Source organism: Pan paniscus, chromosome 22 (assembly GCF_029289425.2).
Source record: "Pan paniscus chromosome 22, NHGRI_mPanPan1-v2.0_pri, whole genome shotgun sequence".
In the NCBI taxonomy this organism is placed as follows: domain Eukaryota; kingdom Metazoa; phylum Chordata; class Mammalia; order Primates; family Hominidae; genus Pan; species Pan paniscus.
This window is the reverse complement of record NC_073271.2, coordinates 33,108,069-33,131,819: the sequence shown is the minus strand read 5'-3', so window position 1 is coordinate 33,131,819 and position 23,751 is coordinate 33,108,069. Positions and strand designations below refer to the sequence as shown.

At 47.5% G+C, this 23,751-nt stretch overlaps 1 protein-coding gene across 1 annotated transcript; it reads right to left on the bottom strand.

Moving 5' to 3' along the window:
• Positions 1-869: 869 nt before the first annotated feature.
• Positions 870-13,298, bottom strand: RIPPLY3 (ripply transcriptional repressor 3). Its single transcript, XM_003823951.5, has 4 exons — positions 12,727-13,298; positions 11,374-11,440; positions 5,979-6,046; positions 870-2,655 (listed from the first exon to the last, which is right to left on the bottom strand). The coding sequence occupies exons 1-4, from the start codon at positions 12,828-12,830 to the stop codon at positions 2,409-2,411; spliced, it is 486 nt and encodes a 161-aa protein (XP_003823999.3). The 5' UTR covers positions 12,831-13,298; the 3' UTR covers positions 870-2,408.
• Between the last annotated feature and the right edge of the window lie 10,453 nt (positions 13,299-23,751).

Here is a 23,751-nt window from a genome sequence, read left to right as displayed (position 1 = left end):
AATTGATGTTTGTTATCTTTAGACAAAGGAAAGGGGGAAGAGCAGAATGTGATTTTACTTTGCAATGTGTACTTTCTATAGTGTTTGGATTGCTGAAAGTATTTCCATTCATTACTCCTACTTTTTAATATATTGGGCCTAGTATGGTGGCTCATTCCTGTAGTTCCAGTGCTTTAGGAGGCCTAGGTAAGATAGCTTGAGGCCAGGAGTTCAAGAGCAGCCTTGGCAATGTATTGAGAACCTGTATCTACAAAAAAAAAAATTTTTTTTAATTAACTGGGTGGCTGGGCATGGTGGTTCATGCCTGTAATCCCAGCACCTTGGGAGGCCGAGGTGGGTGGATCACCTGAGGTCAGGAGTTTGAGACCAGCCTGGCCAACATGGTAAAACCCCACCTCTACTAAAAATACAAAATTAGCCAGGCTTGGTGGCACGTGCCGGTAATCCCAGCTACTCAGGAGGCCAAGGTAGGAGAATCGACTGAACCTGTGAGGCAGAGGTTGCAGTGAGCCGAGATTGTGCCATTGCACTCCAGCCTGGGTGACAAGAGCGAAACTCCGTCTCAAAAAACATTGCTGGGCATGGTGGCTCACGCCTGTTGTCCTACCTACTGCGAAGGCTGAGGTGGGAGGATTCCTTGAGCCCAGGAGTTCAAGGCTGCAGTGAGCTATTATTGAGCCACTGCACTCCAGCCAGGGACGGAGCAAGACCCTGTGTCTAAAATTTTAAAAAATAAAACAGAATACTGAAATAAAATAATAGGTTATAATTTTAAAAGAATTATTTTTAAAAACCATGAAAAACAAAAAAACCTTAAAGCAGAAACTATTTAATTATAAAAATGTCTTAAGCAAAAAAGGTGATTATCAAACATTCTTTCAAAATATTTATTTCAAGTAGAAATTGATATAATGTACTATATACAGGAAGACACCACATGTAAGATAAGTAAGTCAAAAAGTTTCAGGAATACACGTTTCTCAAAATATTAAAAACTCAAAATAATTTTACATCAGATACTTTAATTAAAAATAGTGTTCATGGGTTAAGGGTAGGGCTAAAAAAATAAAAAATTAAAAAAATAGTGTTCATCTATTAAAATACCAAGTCCCAAACAGTCACCAACTAAGAAGAGAGATGGTTCTACTCCCTATAAATTCATACACACAGGCCTCCTTATACAGTCATCACATACATTTTTATCTAATTGTCTCCTAAAAATCCCTATCTTTCTGTTACTCTTTTTTTTCTTTTTTCTTTTTTTTGAGACGGAGTTTCGCTCTTGTTGCCCAGGCTGGAATGCAATGGTGCGATCTCGACTCACGGCAACCTCCGCCTCCCGGGTTCTAGCCATTCTCCTGCCTCAGCCTCCCGAGTAGCTGGGATTACAGGCATGCGCCATCATGCCTGGCTAATTTTGTATTTTTAATAGAGACAGAGTTTCTCCACGTTGGTCAGGCTGGTCCTTTTTGTTACTCTTATGGGAATTATTCGGCGGGCTAAAAAAAATTTTTTTTAATAAATACATTTTTTTTTGGCCAGGCTCAGTGGCTCACGCCTGTAATCCCAGCACTTTGGGAGGCCAAGGCGGGTGGATCACCTGAGGTCAGGAGTTCAAAGCCAGCCTGACCAACATGGTGAAACCGAGTCTCTACTAAAAATACAAAAAATTAGCCAGGCGTGGTAGCTCATGCCTGTAATCCCAGCTACTTGGGAGGCTGAGACAGGAGAATCACTTGAACCCAAGATGTGGAGGTTGCAGTGAGCCGAGATTGTGTCACTGCACTCCAGCCTGGGAGACAAGAGCAAAACTCCGTCACAAAACCAAACCAAACCTTTTTTTTTTTTTTTCCAAAATGCTACTAAGCAACTACATCTACCCTTGGATGATAGATTAAAATTGGAGTTTAATATCTAAATTATTTTTACAAAAGCAGAAATAGCTAAATAATGAGTCTCAGGTTAAGTAGGAGGTGGAGTGGGCGACTATCTAGGAAGAATTCATCACCTGATCAGTGAGTGACAATGCAGAAGGAGCTTTGAAAACTGGCTCTATGAGATAACAACTCTGTTGACATAGACCTTCTCTTTCTCCTAGAATCCTTTCTCAAAGGCATGCATGAGTGCACCAAAAACGAATCGCCAGGGGAAAGAAAAGTAAAAGCTGACTTTCTGTCATGAGTAGTGTGCAGGCCAGGGGCTGCCCGAGAAGCCTCTAGCCTCTGCACACTCAGCAGGGATGTGTGGTGTCCTGGCTCGGGTGTCCCCAAGAGAACGTGAGGGGCAGGTCCTGGAGAAGGGCCCAGGAGACAGAGACTGATTCATTTGGATGAGGAGCACTTGCCACCCCTTGAGGAGACACCTTGAGGGAGCGGACCCTCCCCCCAGTGGTCACCCCCTCCTGAGGATCACTGCCCTTGGTTGATGCCCTGGTCTCTGCCCTTTCCCCCTGGGCCATTTTCCTGCAGACCTCCCACCTCCTGGGGCAGAAGATGGAGGGGTGGGGGTCCTTCCTCTGGCTCTTCAGCTTCAGAAGCAGACTCAGTAGACTCATCGTCGTAGAAGTCAATCGTGGCTTGCACTGGGAAACTGGCCAGTACTTGCTCCCCGGAACTCCGCAGGTATTCTTGACGCTTTGACATGGGTAAATAGACTCTAATATTTAAGAAACAAATATACCATTAATCAACCTGAACCTCGTCCTAAATTGCTTCTAGAGGGTGCTTTTTCCCAGAAGCAGAGAACTCCCCAGTCTTCCTTTCTGGTCTTTGCCTTCACAACACACAGAATTTAAGTCATCAGAACAGAGAACTCTAGGCACCTCCTGGAGGCACCTGGTGATAAACCTACCCTGGTTCAGAAGTGAGTTATAAATCTGACTGAGCCAGTCAATTTAGACAGTCGCAAGGAAAAGGGTGTGCTTCAAGGAAGGTAAAAGGCAACTGTAAACATTGAGTTCCAAGATTAGGAGGCTCACTCTGATCAAATAGGGGACTTGACTCTTCTTGGATAATTGATGTCCCATTTAGGTGAAGCCCCACTCTCCCACCCCACCCTCTGTCCCCTGCAGCATGGGAAATGCTGTAACCCCTTGGGTTCTGGAGGAAATTTACTCTGACATCTCTGAAACCCTGGTCTAGAGAAGCAGCTAATTTTTCCAGATGTTGCCATAAAGAAATTGGAGGCACAAGTCCTTTGCTCTGCCAGAATAAAAAAGATGTGCTTAGGAAAAAAGGAAAGAAAAGAGAAAGAAAAAAGAAAGTGCTTAAGTATGTAAAATTTGGAACCCCTAAATTCCAGGTTTTATAAGTTTTTGGACTTGCTCATACATGGCGAGTATTAAGATACCCCCTCCCCGTAATCTTTTTTTTTTTTTTTTTTGAAAGGGAGTCTTACTCTCCCACCCAGGCTGGAGTGCAGTGGCGCAATCTCGGCTCACTGCAACTTCTGCCTTCTGAGTTCAGTGATTCTCCTGTCTCAGCCTCCCAAATAGCTGAGATTACAGGCACCCACCACCATGCCTGGCTAATTTTTGTATTTAGTAGAGATGGAGTTTCACCATGTTGGTCAGTCTGGTCTCGAAATCCTGACCTCAAATGATTCGCCCAGCTCGGCCTCCAACAGTGCTGCGATTATAGGCATGAGCCACCACTCCCGGCCATAATCTCTTATCCTTCACTTACTTTCTTTCTTTTTTGTTTTTGAGAAAGGGTCTCATTCTGCCACCCAGGCTGGAGTGCAGTGAGGCAATCATAGCTTACTGCAGCCTTGAAATCCTGGGCTCAAGCATCTCCCACCTGAACCTCCTGAGTAGCTGAGACTACTGGTGCATGCCACCACGTCCAGCTAATTCTTTATATTTTTCATAGAGACAGGGTTTTGCCATATTGCCCAGGCTGGTCTGCAACTCCTGAGCTCAAGTGATCCTCCTGCCTTGGCCTCCCAAAGTGTGAGATTACAGGTATGAGCCACCATGCCTCGACCTGCTTTTCATTCATTAACTTATTTGTATTTTTCTCTGTGGTCTTCTGAAGAAGTGAGTTTGTCAATTGATCACTGCTTATTTGCAAAGCTGATTTCAATATCCTTTTTTTTCAGATAGAAGAGAAAAGGGAGAGAGAAAACACCCTTCTATAAATAATGGAGGATAGTTTTTTACTTCATAAGATAGCCAATAGACCAGTGGTTCTCGACCTCCAGGGGACATTTGGCAATGCCTGGAGACATTTTTGGTTGTCACAATGGAGGGGAAGCTACTGACATTTAGTGAGTAGAGGCCAGGAATACTGGTAAACACCCTACGAGACCCAGGATAGCTCCTACCGTGAAGAATTATCCAGCCCAAAGTGCCAATAGTGCTGAGGTTGAGGAATTCTGCAGCAGACAGAATGTGTATGTTCATCTAAGACAGAAATATGAGCATAGTTCCATTTTTAGCCATGTTTACAATTAGGTCTTTATGCTGAAGTATTCACAGGTGAATTCCTAGCATGTCTGAGATTGGCTTTAGAATATGCTGGGGTGGGACACAGTGGCTCATGTCTGTAATCTCAGCACTTTGGGAAGCCAAAGCAAGAGGATCACTTGAGCCCAGGAGTTTGAGACCAGCCTGAGCAGCATGGCAAAACCCTATATCTGAAAAAAAAAAAAAAAAAAAAAAAAATTAGCTGGGTGTGGTGGTTTGTACCTGTAGTCCCAGCTACTCCAGAGGCCGAGATGGAAGCCTGGGGAGGTGGAGGCTGCAGTGAGCTGGGATGACACCACTGCACTCCAGCCTGGGCAACAGAGCAAGACCCTATCTCAAAATAAAATAAATAAATAAAATAAAATATGCTAACAACAATAACATAGTTGCGGGTGATAAATATGATGAGCTCAGAACATTGATAACTATTGAGGCCGGTGATGGGTACATGGGGTTCACTGTACTATTCACTCCACTTTTGTGTATGTCTGAAATTTTCTGTAATAAAAATATAAAGTGAAATTGTATATCCAGTGTGCAATGCATGGCTGCAGCTCATGCTTTGTCAGTCACAGCATTTTCAACTAATCAAAAACAGAGTGGCCGGGTGCGGTGGCTGTGATCACAGCCTGTGATCACAGCACTTTGGAAGGCCAAGGCGGGTGGATTACCTGACATCAGGAGTTCAAGACCAGCCTGGCCAACATGGTGAAACCCCACCTCTATTAAAAATACAAAAATTAGCCAGGCATGGCGGCACGCACCTGTAATTCCAGCTACTTGGGAGGCTGAGGCAGGAGAATCGCTTGAATATGGGAGGTGGAGTTGCAGTTGAGCCGAGATTGTGCCACTGCACTCCAGCCTGAGTGACAGAGCAGGACTCCATCTCAAAAAAAAAAAAAAAAAAAAAAAAAAAACAGAATGCATGGGTCTTTCCCTAGAGCAAGCGAATCCGAGTGCCTGGGAGAACCACCCAGGCATCTGTATTTTTAAAAGCTCTACTAGTAATTCTATGAGGATTGAACTCCTGACCTCAGGTGACCCACCTGCCTCAGCCTCCTAAAGTGCTGGGATTACAGGCATGAGCCACCATGTCCACCTTCAACACATAGATTTTGAAGGTCGACTTTGCACTAGACAATATACTAGCTTATATCCTGGTAGAACAATAGAAATATACCTCAATATCTAAGTTTTTGTATATGCATATACAATTCATATGCAATTATATAAATATAATACAAGGCACAATTTGTAATGAGAAGTAGAAATAACAGGTATAAAGAAAAGAGAGAGGCCAATTGCACTTTGTAGAAAACACTGAATGAATGAATACATGAATGGATTCCAGAAATCCAACAAAATCTCCTTGGTATAAGGAAACTAAACAATACCAAATAAATTGAATTATTTTCCACTTTGTTGAAAATCTATGTGGTTGAAGACACTAAAGCGTATTAATGCCTATATTAAAAGGAAATTACAGATTACTTATTGTGAAGTCGTATATTACCTTACAGGATGCTGAAATCCAAAGGCTCCCTTTGATCCAAAAGTGTGTTGGTCAGCCCTAGGTTCAAGCTGTAACGACAGACACATACAAACACAGAGACAGTGCAGGAGTGTCGGAAGGTGACATCCTGAGGTTTTAAACCACAGAACGTAAGTCATCTGCAGTTGGTCATATCAATACCAATTTTAGAGAGTTTAGACACCTTATCAGTATTCGATAAGCCCGTGTTCCTGTTACCGCGGCCCAAAATGTCCCAGGCACTGTGAAGAATTCAGATGGAAGGAGTTGGACACAGTGCCTCAGTCCAGCATTTTACAATCTAATGGACAGAGACGCACATGTATGCTAATAACCAGCTACAAAGCATCACACGGGAAGATACCCATGATTCTAAGCATGAAGGAAGGTCAGGAACGGCTTCATGAAGGGCCTCGCAGAGACATCTGTGGCATGTGGGTTTGCGATTCTAAGACTATTTTGGCAGAGGAGAGCATCAAATTCAGAGTGGCAGTACCGGGAGTGGTAGCTCATGCCTGTAATACCAGCATTTTGGGAGACTGAGGCGGGCGGAATCTGAAAATTTAGCTAGGCATGGGCGTGGTGGCGCATGCCTGTAATCCCAGCTACTTGGGAGGCTGAAGCACAAGAATCACTTGAACCTGGGAGGTGGAGGTTACAGTGAGCCAAGATCCTGCCACTGCACTCCAGCCTGGACCACAGAGCGACACTCCGTCTCAAAAAAAAAAAAAAAAAATCAGAGTGGCAGGAAAACAGGGGGTGCAGGTGGGGAGCCATGAGGAGCCTGGTGTGGAACAAGTGAGACCCTGTGATGGGCAAAGGGCTCAAACGGTGACATTTGCCTTGAATACCCACTGTTGAGTTTAGGTTTGACTCTGGATACAGGAACTGGAGATGGATTTTTGAGTCAGGGAGTCCAACTATCAGATCTGTATTTCAAGGAGAGCAGCGGCCGCAGGGAGCTGTGCACAGATGAGGCTGGTATAGAAAGGGCTTGGAGGAACCAGTCTTGAAAATTGATGGTAAAGAGCTTCTGGATGAGGGCAGGATGTGAACTCAGGCTGGGCACGGTGGCTCACTCCTGTAATGGCAGCACTTTGGGAGGCCCAAGTGGGCAGATCACTTGAGGTGAGGAGTTCAAGACCAGCCTGGCCAACACAGTGAAACCCAGTCTCTACTAACAATACCAAAAAATTTAGCTGGGCGTGGTGGCATATGCCTGTAGTCCCAACTACTCAGGAGGCTGAGGCAGGAGAATCGCCTGAACCCGGGAAGCGGAGGTTGCAGTCAGCTGAGATTGCACCACTGCACTCCAGCCTGGCAACAGAGCGAGACTCCATCTCAAAAATAATAATAATAATAATAATAATAATAATAAATAAAGAGCTGAAATGGTCTGGGGCAGTGCATCAGAAACCCCAAATCTTCAGATTCCAAAGTTCAATTGGAACCAGATGAGAAACAGGACAAAACTTACTATGGCCTGACAAGGAAGGACTTTGACACCGTGAATCTCCACGCCATTCCATCCTGCACGGACGCTGGGGCGGGTGGCGGAGGGAATGTGCACATGATATATATGAGCAAATTCGCCTGTAAGGAGCCTCTGCAGACATTACATTTTCCCTGCCATATTTTTTTTTTTTTTTTTTGAGACGGAGTCTTACTCTGCTCACCCAGGCTGGAGTGCAGTGGTGCGATCTCGGCTCACTGAGATTCTCCTGTCTCAGCCTCCCGAGTAGCTGGGACTACAGGCGCATGCCACCACGCCCGGCTAATTTTTTGTATTTTTAGTAGAGATGGGGTTTCACCGTGTTTCGATCTCCTGATCTCGTGATCCGCCCGCCTCGGCCTCCCAAAGTGCTGGGATTACAGGCGTGAGACACCGCGTCGGGCCCCAGCCATATTTTCATAATTCACTGTGATGAGCTAAGAAAGTTATGAGGCTCTTTGAAACAAAATCTTTTCCATAAAGTTGTTCACTCTTTGGGGGATACAGGAAGCTGCTTCTTTGTTAAGCTCTGTTCGTGATTATAAAACACTTCTATTTCCTCAGGCCCTACTTTATGGCCACAAGCAATCTTGCCCTGCTAACGGCTATTTGGCGCCCTGCGATCAGACAGGGCCTAACTCGGCAGTGGCAGATGTCAGAGAAAGAATAACTTCTGTAAATCGTCCAGTTCTAACTGGACCCTGTTAAAACATTCAGCACACCTTTATCCACTTTAAAAACCTTACCCCACAAACATATGCAGCTTTAAAAGTTTTATGCCAGGCAGGGCGCAGTGGCTCACGCCCGTAATTACCAGCACTGTGGGAGGCGGAGGCAGGAGGATCACGATCTGAGGTCAGGAGTTCGAGACCAGCCTGGCCAACATAGTGAAACCCCCGTCCCTACTAAAAATACAAAAATTAGCCGGGCGTGGTGGCGCACGCTTGTAATCCCAGCTACTTGGAGGCTGAGGCAGGCGAATCGCTTGAACCTGGGAGGCAGAGGCTGCAGTGAGCTGAGATTGCAGTGAGCTGAGATTGCAGTGAGCTGAGACTGCACCATTGCACTCCAGCCTGGGCGACAAGAGCAAAACTCCGCCTCAAAAAAAAAAAAAAATGCCATAAATATCCTGATTGTTTTCCAAAAGGATCCTTTGTCTGCTGAGGCAAATGTCTAAATATTCACATTTTATAATGAAACACGAGAACAGAAATGTGCACAAGGCAAGCACTGCGTTTAAGATATGTGCGAGTGTGTTTTCCTATGAGCCTGAGGACTGACAGGTGCAGAGAGGCTTTCAGTGGGGGTCAGCCTTCTCCTCCCCGTTCGAGTCTCTGACCGGGCTAGGGCTAAGAAGTGGGAGCCTGGCAGATAGGGCAGGCCCAGAAGAACAAACAGTCCCTGATGTTTTCCAGGAAACTGCCTCCCTGACAGTGCCCGCAAGTGGCCAGGAGGGAAACGCAACAGAGATCAAGAAAGGTGCAGGTAGGGGAGGGAGATAGCTCCCTAAGGGTTGTAGGGGCATGAAGTGGGTGAGGGTGACCGTGCTGCTCAGAGTACAGGGCCTTGAGGCCTTCCCTCTGCTTGAGGGTTTTTTGGGTTTTGTTTTTGTTTTTGAGACAGGGTCTCATTCTGTCTCCCACGCTGGAATGCAGTGTCCCGATCTCAGCTCACTGCAACCTCTGCCTCCCAGGTTCAAGCGATCCTCCTGCTTCAGCATCCTGAGTAGCTAGGATTACAGGCGCACACCACCGCTGCCCGGCTAACTTTTGTATTTTTAGTAGAGACAGGGTTTCACCATGTTTGTGAGGTCAGTCTCGAACTCCTGACCTCAGATGATCCGACAGCCTCGGCCTCCCAAAGTGCTGAGATTACAGGGTGAGCCACGCGCCCGGCCTACTTGAGGTTTTATTCTAGTTTTGCTTTGCTTGCCGGGAGCCCTGGTACAGGTCACCAGGCGTTAGTCCTCCTCACCGCCACTCCAGCCAATGGCATTTTTGAGAAACACAGAAGAGGGCTTGGGAGCTGGGGAATTGTCCTGCTTTGTCGGGCGAGGGCGCTGTTGAGCAAGAAGCGTTCCTTCCCCGCGCTGGGCAGCTCTCGTCGGTGGACTGCAGGGAACCCAGGGCGGTGCACAGTACCAGAGCACAGACTGGCGCTGGTCGCTCTGCGCAACCAGCTGGGCTCTGCAAAGAGCGGGCTCCGGGCTAGGGGTGAGGATTGGCGGGCTCTACAGCCCCCAGGGAACAACCACTCTTCCCACACCCACATCCGTGGACAGAACTACTTCAGCGTGACAGGCTACCTGCCGATCAGCGAGAAAGTTAACGTTTAACATTTCTCTGCAAGTAAATTTTTCTCACAAACGGCCTTATCAAAACAGAAAACAAAACCCAAAACCATCTGTCTTACTTAGGGAGCGTGCTATCGTATTTTTATTCCTGCAAGAAACTGATAGGCTCCACATCCATTTCATTTAAAAGAAAACTGGATAATTGTAAACATCTATATTCTCACACACGCACCTTTAAATTTTATGTTTAAGAACTAAGTTTGAATGCAAAAGAAGGGATTTTACATTATTTAGATATATGTATAAATAATCGGGGACTAAAAATCATCTCTTGTTAATTGATTTATCTTTTATCTGCTTCCTTCTTTGAAGTAAATTAAAATTCCCAATATTCAGATTAATTTAATAAAGTCGTGTAAATATCAAAATACGGTGAAGGTCTGTTTTCCCACAATCAAGTTTTCTTACCATATTACAAATAACTGCACGTTAGGCCATATAACACGTGTTATGTAAATTCAATACATGGTCTTTCCCAGCCTAATTCTTCAGTGTTTTAAGAGTCATCAAAAAAAAAATTAAGTAAAAGTCATCAATTTATATTTTAAAATGTAACAAAGGAAAGGTAAATTCTATGAAAGCAAGTCATTACATCAGTAAGTATAAAGCAACTGAGTTACCAATGCAGAGTAACAAAAGAACGGTGGAGGTCATTAATCTTGCCCACAAAGCCCTCTGCTTGAGTGTATTTGCTCAGACAACATGAGATACCCCAGGAGTGCTTGACGGGGCTGAAAGTGCTTCAGAAAGGGCCAGACGCGGGGTGGGGGCTTTTAACCGCAACTCTGGGCACCTCAGATGGGGCTCAGTCCTATTTGCTCTGTGGCACCGGCCCAACGCTAATGGTGCTCCCAGCTTTTCTCTAAGGCAAGCGATAGTGGCAGCCTCTCCCCTCCCCTCCCGACCTGTTGCTTTGCAGAAGAAACCGCAACAGGGAGGACATTCCTTATAATTCCCATGAAACGACTACGGCTTTTTTGTTTTTTGTTTTTTGTTTTTGAGATGAGTCTTGCTCTGTCGCCCACACTGGAGTGCAGTGGCATGATCTCGGCTCCCTGCAACCTCCGCCTCCCGGGTTCAAGCGATTCTCCTGCCTCGGCCTCCTAAGTAGCTGGGATTACAGGCGCCTGCCACCATGCCCAGCTAATTTTTATATTTTTAGTAGAGACGGCGTTTCGCCATCTTGGCCAGGCTGGTCACGAACTCCTGACTTCAGGTGATCCACCCGTCTCGGCCTCCCAAAGTGCTGAGATTACAGGCCCGAGCCACCGCGCCCAGCCTACGACTATGCTTTTATAGTGGGTATGCTTTTTTAGGAAGGAGAAGCCACCAGGAGCCCAATCTATAATGCGAGTCAGGTCTGATTAACACCTTACTCATTCAGGTTCCAACTCCCAGACCCCGAGGCGCTCCTGGGTTAGACGCCCAAGGGAAGGCCCTGCGCAGAAGGCCGTTCACGGTCCCTGTATTTTAAAAGACGATGCCACTTTCTGGCTGGACGGGTTACCTACAACGCCCGCACTGAACCTTACCGGCCTTCCAGTTCTGGTCAGCTCAGCATCTCCAGGTGTCTGGATCCAAGGTCGCCACGGCGCGGGGCTGGAACGGCAAGCGCCAGGAGAGAGTGAACCCTGGGCACTTCTGCTGCCTTCAAACTATGCCATGAGAGTTATTCTTAGTTCCAGTGCCTGCCTGAAAAAGAGGCACCGGACCCCCCAGGAACTTTCCCTGGAGTTCTCAGGGCTGTGGATAAATTACTGTCATTTGTGTTTTTTCTCTCCTGCTACGTCCCCAGTTCTCTGCCTCCAGTTAAGCTTTGAGAAGGGAGGTCCCAAATCTCACACAATTATCAGGGAACCCATTAGTTGGGAGATTTCTCTCCCTGCAAATCCTGGCTGAATTGTTCAATTCGGGGTTCCCCAACTATAGCTGTCTACTTTGTCCCCGGTTAATTTCAATCACACCACCTTGGTCACTGAAGGAGATTGATTCTACAGAGATGATTTTACAGAGTTGTAGGATGAAAAACAAACAAACAAAAAAAGAGGGCTGGGCGCGGTGGCTCACACCTGTAATCCCAGCACTTTGGGAGGCTGAGGTTAGTGGATCACTCGAGGTCAGGAGTTCGAGACCAGCCTGGCCAACATGGCGAAACCCAGTCTCTACTAAAAATACAAAAATTAGCCGGGCGTGGTGGCAGCCGCGTGTAATCCCTGCTACTCAGGAGGCTGAGGCAGGAAAATCGCTTGAACCCGGGAGGCGGAGGTTCCCGTGAGCCGAGATCACGCCATTGCACTCCAGCCTGGGCGACACAGTGAGACCCTGTCTCAAAAAAAAAAAAAAAAAGAAAAGAAAAGAAAAGAGGGAAACTTTCTCCTGCCTGGCTACCTGGCCCATCCGGCCTACCCGGTCCCTTCCCTACCTCCCTGGCTAATTTGATTTCCTACAACGTTACTGTCTTTAAAAGGGTTGGTGCCCAGGGACAGCGAACGCCGAGCCCCCAATCCAGGGACAACAGAAACGGCTACCGAGAAAGTAGCAAGGTGAGAGATTGCCTTTGCAAGGCTGGCTTAGGAGCCCGAGACTGCAGTGTCCCCGGCTGGCTAACTGAGATCTCCTCTACACGGAAGCGTCGGCCCCTTTCCTGGCCAGCTACATCCTGGGCCTCCGCACTTCAGAGCTGTGCGTTGGAACCGGAGAACTGAGCGCCCCTCCCGGGAACCCGGCTGCCGGCTCAGGAGCTTGCTTGGCGTCGCCGTCGAGCTCCGGAGCTCCGCTGGGGATCGGGGGTTCAGCAGCGCCCCAGCCTCCCGCTCGCTGCGCTCCCCGCACCGCCACCGCGCACGCCTCTCAGCGCGTCCACCGGGGCGCGGGGCCACCCTCACCTCTCCGGCCCGCGCGGTGGCGGAGGCCTCCAGGGAGCGTCCCCCGGGCAGTGACAGCCGCGCCCCCGCGCCTTCCGGGCTCCGGCCGCCGCTTCGGGCTCCATGGTGCCGGCGGAGCCCGCGCCCCTTGCTGCGGCGCCGGCCTACGAGCGCGCCTAGATCCACTCGGGCTAACGCGCTCACCTACCCGCGCGCCAGGTTTAAAAACGGGGGCGGGGCGGCGAGGGCAAGCGCGGGGAGGGGGCAGGACCCGAGGAGCTCCGTGAGGGGTGCGGAGGGGGCCGCAGGGTACGAAGGAAAAGCCCGGGTCGGAGGAGCGGAGGGGACCAGAGAAGTTCCGGGAGGGGACCAGGGAGCCGGGGATGGGGAGGAGACGAGAAAAGCTCAAGGAGGTGGCGCCGGGTGTCAAGGAGGGGAGTCCGGCAGGCCCGGGCAAGGGTGGGGACGGGACAAAGAAAAGTCGGGGAGGGGGCACCAGAGAAGGGGTGACCAGAGGATGGAGGTACCAGGAATTGGGGCCACGAGCTCGGGCTGGAGACAGCGGGAAGTGACCCAGGAACCCGGCAGAGGAAAGCGAGGCCCGCGGGCTAGGGGCGTTTCCGTCGGGCGCACTCCCTCGGGGACTGGGGGGACCTGCGCTCACCCGCTGGGCTTCCCCTGCCGGATGTGGGATGTGAGGAGTCCCGGCTTCTCCGTCCCTCTGTGGTCCCCGCGGCCTCGGGCTTTGGTCCTGTGCGAGCATCGGGTTCCCTGGGTTTCCGGAGAATCTCGCTTCCACCGCCTTAGAGCGGCAGCGGGTCTTCGGGGACATCTACCGAATCCTCGGGTCCGCGTGCACCGGCCTTGCCTTCGGTGCTGGACAGTGGGCTCCTGGACGCCCCGACGCCAGGGCTCGAACCCGTGGCGAAGCGGGTGGGGTGGGGCGCGGCGACCCTTCCAGGAGACAGAAGGCCAGGAATGGAACCGAGCAAGAGGGGTGCTACGAGCGCACCCTTCCCACCGATAGCGGCCTTGGAAAGAATGCGAATTTTTAATAAAGCCTGGAGCGGCGGGCTTCTCCTTCGGTTAGCCCCAGCCAGGCTTAGAAAGGGCCTCCCGACCAGCAGAAGCGACCTTGCCCGACCCTGGGGACACTTCCCCGGGCGTCGCTGGAGCGCCGCTGCCACCATCACCAGCGCACGGCCAGGGTGGGAGAAAGCGGTTTCACACGTAGTGCACTGCGACAGAACACCGAAGGCGCTGGAGGGCCGCAGGCCTGGACCCCCGGGCTCCTCAGGGGTAGTTACTTTATATAATTTAAGTTACTGTGATGGATGTTAAAAAATCGAAGAACTAGGCCAGGCGCGGTGGCTCACACCTGTAATCCCAGCACTTTGGGAGACCGAGGCAGGTGGATCACTTGAAGTCAGGAGTTCGAGATCAGTCTGGCCAATATGGTGAAACCCGTCTCTACTAAAAATAAAAAAATTAGCCGGGCGTGGTGGCAGGCTCCTGTAATCCCAGCTACTTGGGAGGCTGAGGCGGAGAATGGCTTGAATCTGGGAGGCGGAGGTTGCAGTGAGCCGAGAGTGTGCCACTGCACTCCAGCGTGGGAGACAGAGCGAGATTCCCTTTCCAAAAAAAAAAAAAAAAATCGAAGAACTTCCGCAAGGCGCGGTGGCTCATGCCTGTAATCCCAGCACTTTGGGAGGCCCAGGCGGGTGGATCACTTGAGGTCGGGAGTTTGAGACCAGCCTGGCCAACATGTTGAAACCCCGTATCCACTAAGAAAAATACAAAAAAATAGCCGGGTGTGGTGGCGGGTGCCTGTAATCCCAGCTACTTGGGAGGCTGAGGCAGGAGAATCGCTTGAACTCGGGAGGCAGAAGTTGCAGTGAGCCGAGATCGCGCCAGTGCACTCTAGCCTGGGCAACAAGAGCCAGACTCTGTCTCAAAAAAAAAAAAAAAAAAAAAAAAAAAAAAAAAAAAATCGAAGAACTTCAGACATTAAAGTGTTTTCACATTTTTTTAATTAAGATTTTGAGCAACAATAATTAAATCTAAATAAAGGCAAACATTTAAGAGGGGGGAATTAATGGGAGGAGGCTAGAAGGAGGCAAAGAACATTAGTGGACCATATTGCAACAATAAGGTACCATATTTAATCTAAATGCAGAATGGGGTTTTACAAGAACACTGGGCAGGGCGCGGTGGCTCAATCCTGTAATCTGCACACTTTGGGAAGCAGAGGCAGGCAGATCACTTGAGGTCAAGAGTTCCAGACCAGCCTGGCCGGAGTGGTGAAACCCCGTCTCTACAAAAATACAAAAATTAACCAGGCGTGGTGGAGTGGGCCTGTGGTCCCAGCTACTCAGGAGGCTGAGGTGGGAGGATTACCTGAGCTCGAGGAAGTTGAGGCTGCAGTAAGACATGATCACACCACTGCAGCCCAGCCTGGGCCACAGAGTGAGACGCTGTTATTTTTCTCAAATATATATATATATAATTTTTTAAAAAAAGAAAAGAAAATGAAAGAACACTGGGCAACTGGGTGCAGAAGGGGTGTTTTCGTTGTGTTTTTTGTTTGTTTGTTTTTTGAGACAGAGTCTTGCCCTGTTGCCCAGGTTGGAGTGCAGTGGCATGATCACGGCTCACTGCAGCCTCAACCTTCCAGGCTCAAATGATCCTCCCACCTCAGCCTCCCAAGTAGCTAGGACTACAGGTGTACACCACCACGCCTGGCTAGGTGTGGATGTTTTTAAATGAGTGTCTTCTAGGTAGCTGGTGGCAATGCAATGAAAAAGTTTGATAAGGTGTATTGTGTGCCATAAAAATGTTCACCCAGGCCGGGTGTGGTGACACATGTTTGTGGTCCCAGCTACCCAGGAGGCTGAGGTGGGAGGACTGTTTGAACCCAGGAGTTGCAGGCTGCAGTGAGCCATGATCATGCCACTGCACTCCATGTTGGGCAACAGAGCAAGACCCTAAGACCCTGTCTCAAAAAAAGCACAACAAAAATGAAAGTTCACCTTTTGTCCCAGTAATTCTACTTGTGTCTATACTATAGATGTATTCTGAAATGGGAATGAAGATGTATTTAATCAGAGAGCGCTGCTTATACTGTTGAAAAACTATGTCCAAAAATATGGCAATGATTAAATAAATGATGGTAGAATAGTATGCAGTTAATAAAAATATGTTTACAGAGTTTTGAACAGCATGGGAAAAACATGACCATGTGGAAAGAACAAAACTGTATGCATAGGATGTGAACTATATATTCAAAGGCTACAAATAAAACAGAAGTGCCTGCTGAGTGCTGACATTACTAAAGATTTGGAGGGGCTTTAAAACTTGTTTTCTAAATTTTCAACAATGAATATATTACTTTTTATTGTGGCAAAAGGTACATAACATAAAATTTACCATTTTAACCATTTTCAAATGTACAATTCAGTGGCAATAAATCCACTCACATTGTTGTGCAACTGGCCCCCCATCTCCAGAACTTTTTCATCATCCCAAACCAAACTCTGTACCCGTGAAACAGTAACTCCTCATTCCCCACCCCCTGCCATTGGTAACCACCATTCCGCTTTCTGTATCTATGCATTTGACCATTCCAGGCACCTCACAGAGGTAGAATCATTTGGTCTTTTCTGGAGCATACATTAATTTATAATCCTCCCTCTAACCCTGCAAATCAGGCATTATCCTCAGTTTACAGATTAAGAAACTGGACTTCCCAGGGGTTAAGTAACTGGTACAGAGAAGCAGGACTCGAGTTCCTGTCAGATACCTGGGCTGTAGAAAGTGAATGCCACGGCCAGGCGCGGTGGCTCACCCCTGTAATCCCAGCACTTTGGAAGGCCAAGGCGGGTGGGTCATGAGGTCAGGAGTTCAAGACCAGCCTGGCCAACACAGTGAAACCCCGTCTCTAATAAAAATACAAAAATTACCCGGGAGTAGTGGCACACGCCTGTAGTCCCACCTACTCGGAGGGCTGAGGCAGGAGGATCGCTTGAACCCGGGAGGCAGAGGTTGCAGTGAGCTGAGACCGCACCATTGCCCTCTAGCCTGGGCTGCGCAATGAGACTCTGTCTCAAAAAAAAGAAAAGAAAAGAAAAAAAAAGAAAGTGAGCGCCACTAAAAATAAATTTGAAGGGCTGGGCATGGTAGCTCACGTCTGTAATCCCAGCACTTTGCGAGGCCGAGGCAGGTGGATCACATTAGGTCAGGAGTTTGAGACCAGCCAGGCCAACATGGTGAAACCCTGTCACTACTAAAAAAAAAAAATACAAAAAATTAGCCAGGCGTGGTGGTGTGCACCTGTAATCCTAGCTACTCCGGAGGCTGAGGCAGGAGAATCGCTCGAACCCGGGAGGTGGAAGTTGCAGTAAGCCAAGATTGCATCACTCTACACCAGCCCAAATGACAGAGTGAGACTCTGTCTCAAAAAATAAATATAAAATAAAATAAAAATAAATTTAAAGAGCAAAAAGACCAAACTCAGCACCTGCAGGCAGTAGACAGTCTATTTTCTCTCTCTCTTTTTTTTTTTCCTTCGGCCAAGTACAATATAAGACCACCATGGCCAAAGCTGGGACAATTTGAGCAACGAAATAAAGTAGTATTTGTTTATAACTCGAGGTATAAAATAAATACTCTTGAGCTTATATTGATATCAGTAAATATTGAATAATTGAAAATATGGGGAGAATAGACAAATTTCCTTAGTAGAAGAATTCCAAATAATTTATGTGGATAATCTGTCCTTGGGGAGGTAGAATGTAGCTACATAAACCATAATTAAAATCCATAATTATGCGTGTTTTTGTTGAAAATGTGTTTAATGAAAAATAAATTTACTGGTAATGTAAAATGAGAGTTTTTTGTTTGTTTGTTTTTTAGTTTTTCTTTTGCAGGTGCAGGAATTAAAATACAGTGAACAAAATAAATTGCCATTGAGGTAGTTGGGAATTCAAAGACCTTTTGTGTTACCAAGTATTTTAAACTATTTCTTAAATTTCGTTTGAGTCCATGGGAGGTCTTTATAATAGAGGAAGTAATTTGGGGAAGGGGTAGAAATCTTAAGAAACTTAATTAGGACCCTGGCTTATAAACTGGGAAAAATTGCTGAACTTCAAGTGTGTGAAACCCTCCCTGTCCGGGAGTTAAATAAAATGGAGATTCTATTTCTTCTCCTGCTGTCTTTAATTAAAAATTCTTTTTCATATGCTGACTCTCCACTGTTGCCTGGAAACAAAAAGTAAAGATGTCAGCCCTGAAGGTTTCCGGCCTGCCTAGGAAGAGGATCCCAAAACTCAGAACATCTAAGAGGTCAGAATATTTTTACATAAACAGTGCTGAAGACAAGCAGGGAAATGATAATTTCCTTTTCTTCTGTTTAGTTAGACCGTATTTCCTGTTATCTGCTCCTAAGTGTTCTGCAACTCTGAAAGCTGTTTTAGAAGCTACAAGAGGTTGTTACTGCTTTTGATGTTGTTATTTTCTAAAATATTTAAGACCAAAAAAGGATATTTGTATATTTGTTCCATGGGAATAAGAGATATATTTGTTTGGGGTGTTTTTTTTTTTAAGTTTTTTGTTTGTTTGTTTTGTTTTGTTTGAGATGGAGTGTCATTCTGTCACGCCGGCTGGAGTGCAGTGGCGTGATCTCGGCTCATGGCAACCTCTGCCTCCCGGGTTCAAGCAATTCTCATGCCTCAGCCTCCTGAGTAGCTGGGATTACAGGGGTGTGCCACCACACCCAGCTAATTTTTGTATTTTTAGTAGAAATGGGGTCTCATCATGTTGTTTAGACTGTTCTCAAACTCCTGACCTCAAGAGATCTGCCCGCCTCGGCCTCCCAAAATGCTGGGATTACAGGTGTGAACCACCATGTCCAGCCAAAAGTTATTTATTTTTATTTTTTACAATTGTGGTAAAATACACGTAACATGGAATCTAGCATCTTTACCATTTGAGGTGCACAGTTTAGCAGCATTAGGTACACTCATGCTGCTGTGCTCCCATCACCACCATCTACCCAGAGAACTCTTCATCTTGCAAAGCTGAAACTCTTCAACAGTAACTTCCCACTTCCCCCTTTGCCAGGCCCTGGCAGCCACCATTCTTTCTGTCCTCGTGAGTTTGAGAATTATAGGTACCTCATATAAGTGGAATCTGTGAGTATTTGCCTTTCTTGGCGGATTTATTGCACTCAGCATAATACCCATAAGGTTCATCCATATTGTAGTATAGCTTAGAATTTCTTTCCTTTTTCAGGCTGAGTAATATTCCCTTGTGTGCAGAGACCACATTTTGTTTATCCATTCATCCTCAGTAGATGGACACTTGAGTTGCTTCCACCTTCTGGCTGTTGTGAATAATGCACTATGAACACCATTCCTTCAAGCACCTGCTGTCAGTTCTTTTGGATATATTCTCAGAAATAGAATTGTTAGGTGAAATATATCTGTTTTTGAATCCTTATGTTAAGGCCCACGTTAGCTTTCGGGAAAAAAAAAAAAAAGGCCAGGCGTGGTGGCTCACGCCTGTAATTCCAGCACTTTGGGAGGCTGAGGCAGGAGGATCACCTAAGGTCAGGAGTTTGAGACCAGCCTGACCAACATGGAGAAACCCTGTCTCTACTAAAAATACAAAATTAGCCAGGCATGGTGGCGCATACCTGTAATCTCAGCTACTTGGGAGGCTGAGGCAGGAGAATCGCTTGAACCCGGGAGGCGGAGGTTGCGGTGAGCCAAGATCACGCCATTGCACTCTAGCCTGGGCAACAAGAGCAAGATTCCGTCTCAAGAAAAAGAAAAAAGAAAATAAAAGAAAAAAGTTAATTAGCTGGGCATGGTGGTGCACGCCTGTAATCCCAGCTACTTGGGAGGCTGAGGCAGGAGAATCATTTGAACCCGGGAGACGGAGGCTCTGATGAGCCAAGATCGCACCATTGCACTCTAACCTGGGCAACAAGAGTAAAACTCCAACTCAAAAAGAAAAAAAAAAAAAAAGAAGAAGAAGAAGAAGCTTTTCTGCATGACTGCAGACGTCCCTAGCTTAACCATGCCATGATTGATGTCTGGAAGCTGGAACCATCTATAGCCCTGGCTTTACCTTCCCTACCCCACTCCCCACAGACCCCCTTCCCTCTGGACTGTTTCTGGCCTGGGAGCCTCCCAGGCACATTCATGTCTCAGGGCCTCTGCTTGCAACACTGTCCTTCCAGACGTCTGCATGGCCTGCCACCTCACCTCCTTCAGGTCTGACTCCGATCTCCTCTGGCGATGACGCCTTCTCTGGACACCTGTTTAAAGCCTCTCTCTCCTTCACACTCACAAAGACACGTGTACCGTGGCATTCCCTAGCCTCCTTCCCTGCTTCAGTTTTCTCCATTACATTTAACATAACCATATTTTTCATATATCTATCACCCTAACTCATTTAACCTACTATTTCTTTTAAGACAGGGTCTCGCTCTGTCACCCAGGCTGGAATGCAGTGGTGCAATCAGGGCTCACTGCAGCCTCAACCTCCTGGGCTCAAGTGATCCTCCTGCCTCAGCCTCCCGAGCAACTGGGACTACAGGTGTACACCACCACACCTGGCTAATTTTTGAATTTTTTTGTAGAGAGGGGGTTTTGCCACATTACCCAGGCTGGCCTGGAATTCCTAAGCTTTAGCAGTTCACCCACCTAAGCCTCCCAAAGTGCTGGGAGCACAGGCGTGAGCCACTGTGCCTGTCCTACTGTCTCTTACCTATTTGTTTTACTTGTTGTCTGCCTTTCCTAGGAGTGTGTCAGTTCCATGAGGGCAGGGGTTTCCTCTGTTTCGGTCACTGCTCAGCTAGCTTCAGAAAATGAAGAAGTACTCTGGAGTCGTCCAATTTAATTATGTACTTTGAGCTAACACCCACCATGAGAAAACACGGAAAGCAGAAAGTTTTATCCACAGGTGGCACGTGGTAAGTAGCAGAATCTCACCTCAGGCTGTCCCTGTAGTACACAGGATGTGGCCCTCCTACAGTACATTAAGCAGTGGCCCCCAAAAATCTATGTCTAAGCCCTGCCCCCCAGAACCTGGGAATGTGACCTTACTTGGAAAAAGAGGCTTGGCAGATGCAATTAAATTAGAGACTCCTAGCCAGGCATGTTGGTACACAACTGTAGTCCCAGCTCCTCGGGAGGCTGAGGTGGAAGGATCACTTGAGCCCAGGGGTTGGAGGCTGCAGTAAGCTATGATCGCACCACTGCACTCTAGCTTGGGAGATAAAGCAAGACCCTGTCTCTAAAATAACAACAATAAGAAGCAGAAGGAGGAGAAGGAAGAGGAGGAGGAGAAGGAGGAGAAGGAGGTGGTAGCAGGGATCTTGAGAGGAGATCATTCTGGATTTAGGGTGTACTATGGATTGGATATTTGTCCTCTCCCAAACTGTTGTTGAAATTTAATTTTCAATGTAATGGTATTGGGAGGTGGGGCCTTTAACAGGTGATTAGGCCATGAGAGTTCTGCCCTCATGGATGGGTTTAATGCCCTTAAAAAAAAGGCTGTCAGGAGTGGGTTCTCACTCTTCTACCCTTTTGCCTTGTAAGGAGCAGCGTTCCTCCCCTCTGGAGGATACAGTATTAAAGGCACCATCTTGGAAGCAGAGACCAGGCCCTCACCAGACACCAATCCTACCAGTGCCTTGACCTTGGGCTTCCTAGCCTCTAGAACTGTATGAAATCCATTTCCATTTTTTTTTTATCATTACCTAGTCTCTGGCATTGTATTACAGCAGCACAAAACAGACTAACACAGGGTGGAACCTAAATCCAATGACAGGCGTCCTCATAAGAAAAAGGCGGAAGGAGACTGGAAACACAGAGACACACGGAGAAGAGAGCCATGAGAAGACAGACACAGAGACACACGGAGAAGAGAGCCATGAGAAGACAGACACAGAGACACACGGAGAAGAGAGCCATGAGAAGACAGACACAGAGACACATGGAGAAGAGAGCCATGAGAAGACAGACACAGAGACTGGAGTGAAGCCTCTAGGAGCCAAGGAACACAAGGCCTACGGGCAACATCAGATGCAAGGAGAGGGAGAGGGGCATGGGACTGATTCTCCCCGAGAGCCTCTTCAAGGAAACAACGCTGCAGGCACCTGGGTTTCAGACTTCAGCCCCCAGAGCTGTGAGACAAGACACTGCTGTTGTTGTAAACCGCCCAGTGTGTGGTCTTTTTTTTTTTTGAGCCAGAGTTTCACTCTGTTGCCCAGACTGGTGTGCAGTGCTGTGGTCTCAGCTCACTGCAACCTCCATCTCCTGGTTCAAGCTATTCTCCTGCCTCAGCCTCCTGAGTAGCTGGGACTACAGGTGCGCACCACCACACCTGGCTATTTTTGTCTTTTCAGTAGAGACGGGGTTTCACCATGTTGCCCAGGCTGGTCTCAAACTCCTGGCCTCAAGTGATCCACCCACCTCGGCCTCCCAAATTGCTGGGATTACAGGTGTGAGCCACCGCGCCTGGCCTGGTCCCTGAGTTTGTCAATGTAATGAGATTCACTCTTCTAGTTGTTTCTATAGGAAAACAGAAGAAACTCCTATTCGTTACATATTGCCTGGGCACATACAGTGCCATGTGGGAAAAAAAAATGGACAAAGCAAATCAGGAAAGCCAGACCTACAGATCTCAGAGCTAGAAGAGAACTTCAGTCTCATTCCTGGTTCATCTTTCCATTTTGCAGACAAGATAATGGAAGCTCAGGCGGGGACATGTCCACTGCACTAATAATAGCTACTGTAGTAACTATAACTTTAACATTTATTGAGCATGTACTGTGTGCCAGGACTGTGGTTTGTGGGTTTTAATTTACTCAGTCCTGACAATAAGCATGTAAGAGAGAAAGTAGGTTATCCATACTTTGAGGAGAGGAAACCAAGTCATGGAGAAGCTCAATCATTACTTCAAAGTCACCCCGAAGATCAGGGGTGTGATGTGAAGCCAGCCAGGCTTGCTGCAGAGTCTGGGACTTAGTAAGTGTGCTCCACAGAAGACCAGACTCTTTCTGTGAGCTGTCAGGATTGATCTCCCATCACAGGTACACTGGCTTTCTGGGGGAAAGATATGAAAGATAAATTGTAGATGGCCAACCAACCTATTAATAAGCTGAGCAGCAGAGGCCATGGAGAAGATCACAAACACATGGTTAAAAAGTCATCCAGGCTGGGTGCGGTGGCTCACGCCTGTAATCCCAGCACTTTGGGAGGCTGAGGTAGGTGGATCATGAGGTCAGGAGATTGACACCATCCTGGCCAACATGGTGAAACCCTGTCTCTACTAAAAATATAAAAATTAGCCAGGCATGGTGGTGCACACCTGTAATCCCAGCTACTCAGGAGGCTGAGGCAGAATTGCTTGAACCCGGGAGGCAGAGGTTGCCGTGAGCCAAGATTGCACCACTGCACTACTCCAGCCTGACAGAGCGAGACTCCATCTCAAAAAAACAAAACAAAACAAAAAAACAGTCATCTTCTGTCATCTCTCAATTCATAGAGAATGGGCTGTGAGCAAGATGTGGAACTCATTTTTTTCTTTTTTTCTCTTTTTTTTTTTTTTTGAGACAGGGTCTCGCTCTGTCACCCAGGCTAGAGTGCAGTGGTGTCATCATGGCTTACTGCAGCCTCGACCTCCTTGGCTCGAGAGATCCTCCCACCTCAGCCTCCCAAGTAGTTGAGACTACAGGTATGTACCACCATGCCTACTTTTTAAATTTTCTGTAGAGATGGAGTCTCACTCTATTGCCTGAGCTGGTCTCAGACTCCCGGACTCAATTGATCCTCCCGCCTCAGCTTCCCAAAGTGCTGGGATTACAGGCATGAGCCACCATGCTCCAGGCCTGGAACTGAAAGACCAATCCTGAATGAAAACTAGTCAGGCTGTGGGTCACACTGAAACTCAGCTTCTGTTCTGATGAGTTGGAATTCAGACCCATCCAGTTTCCTCTGCCTCTCTGGGTTCTTATAGTGTTCCTATAGAAAACACTAT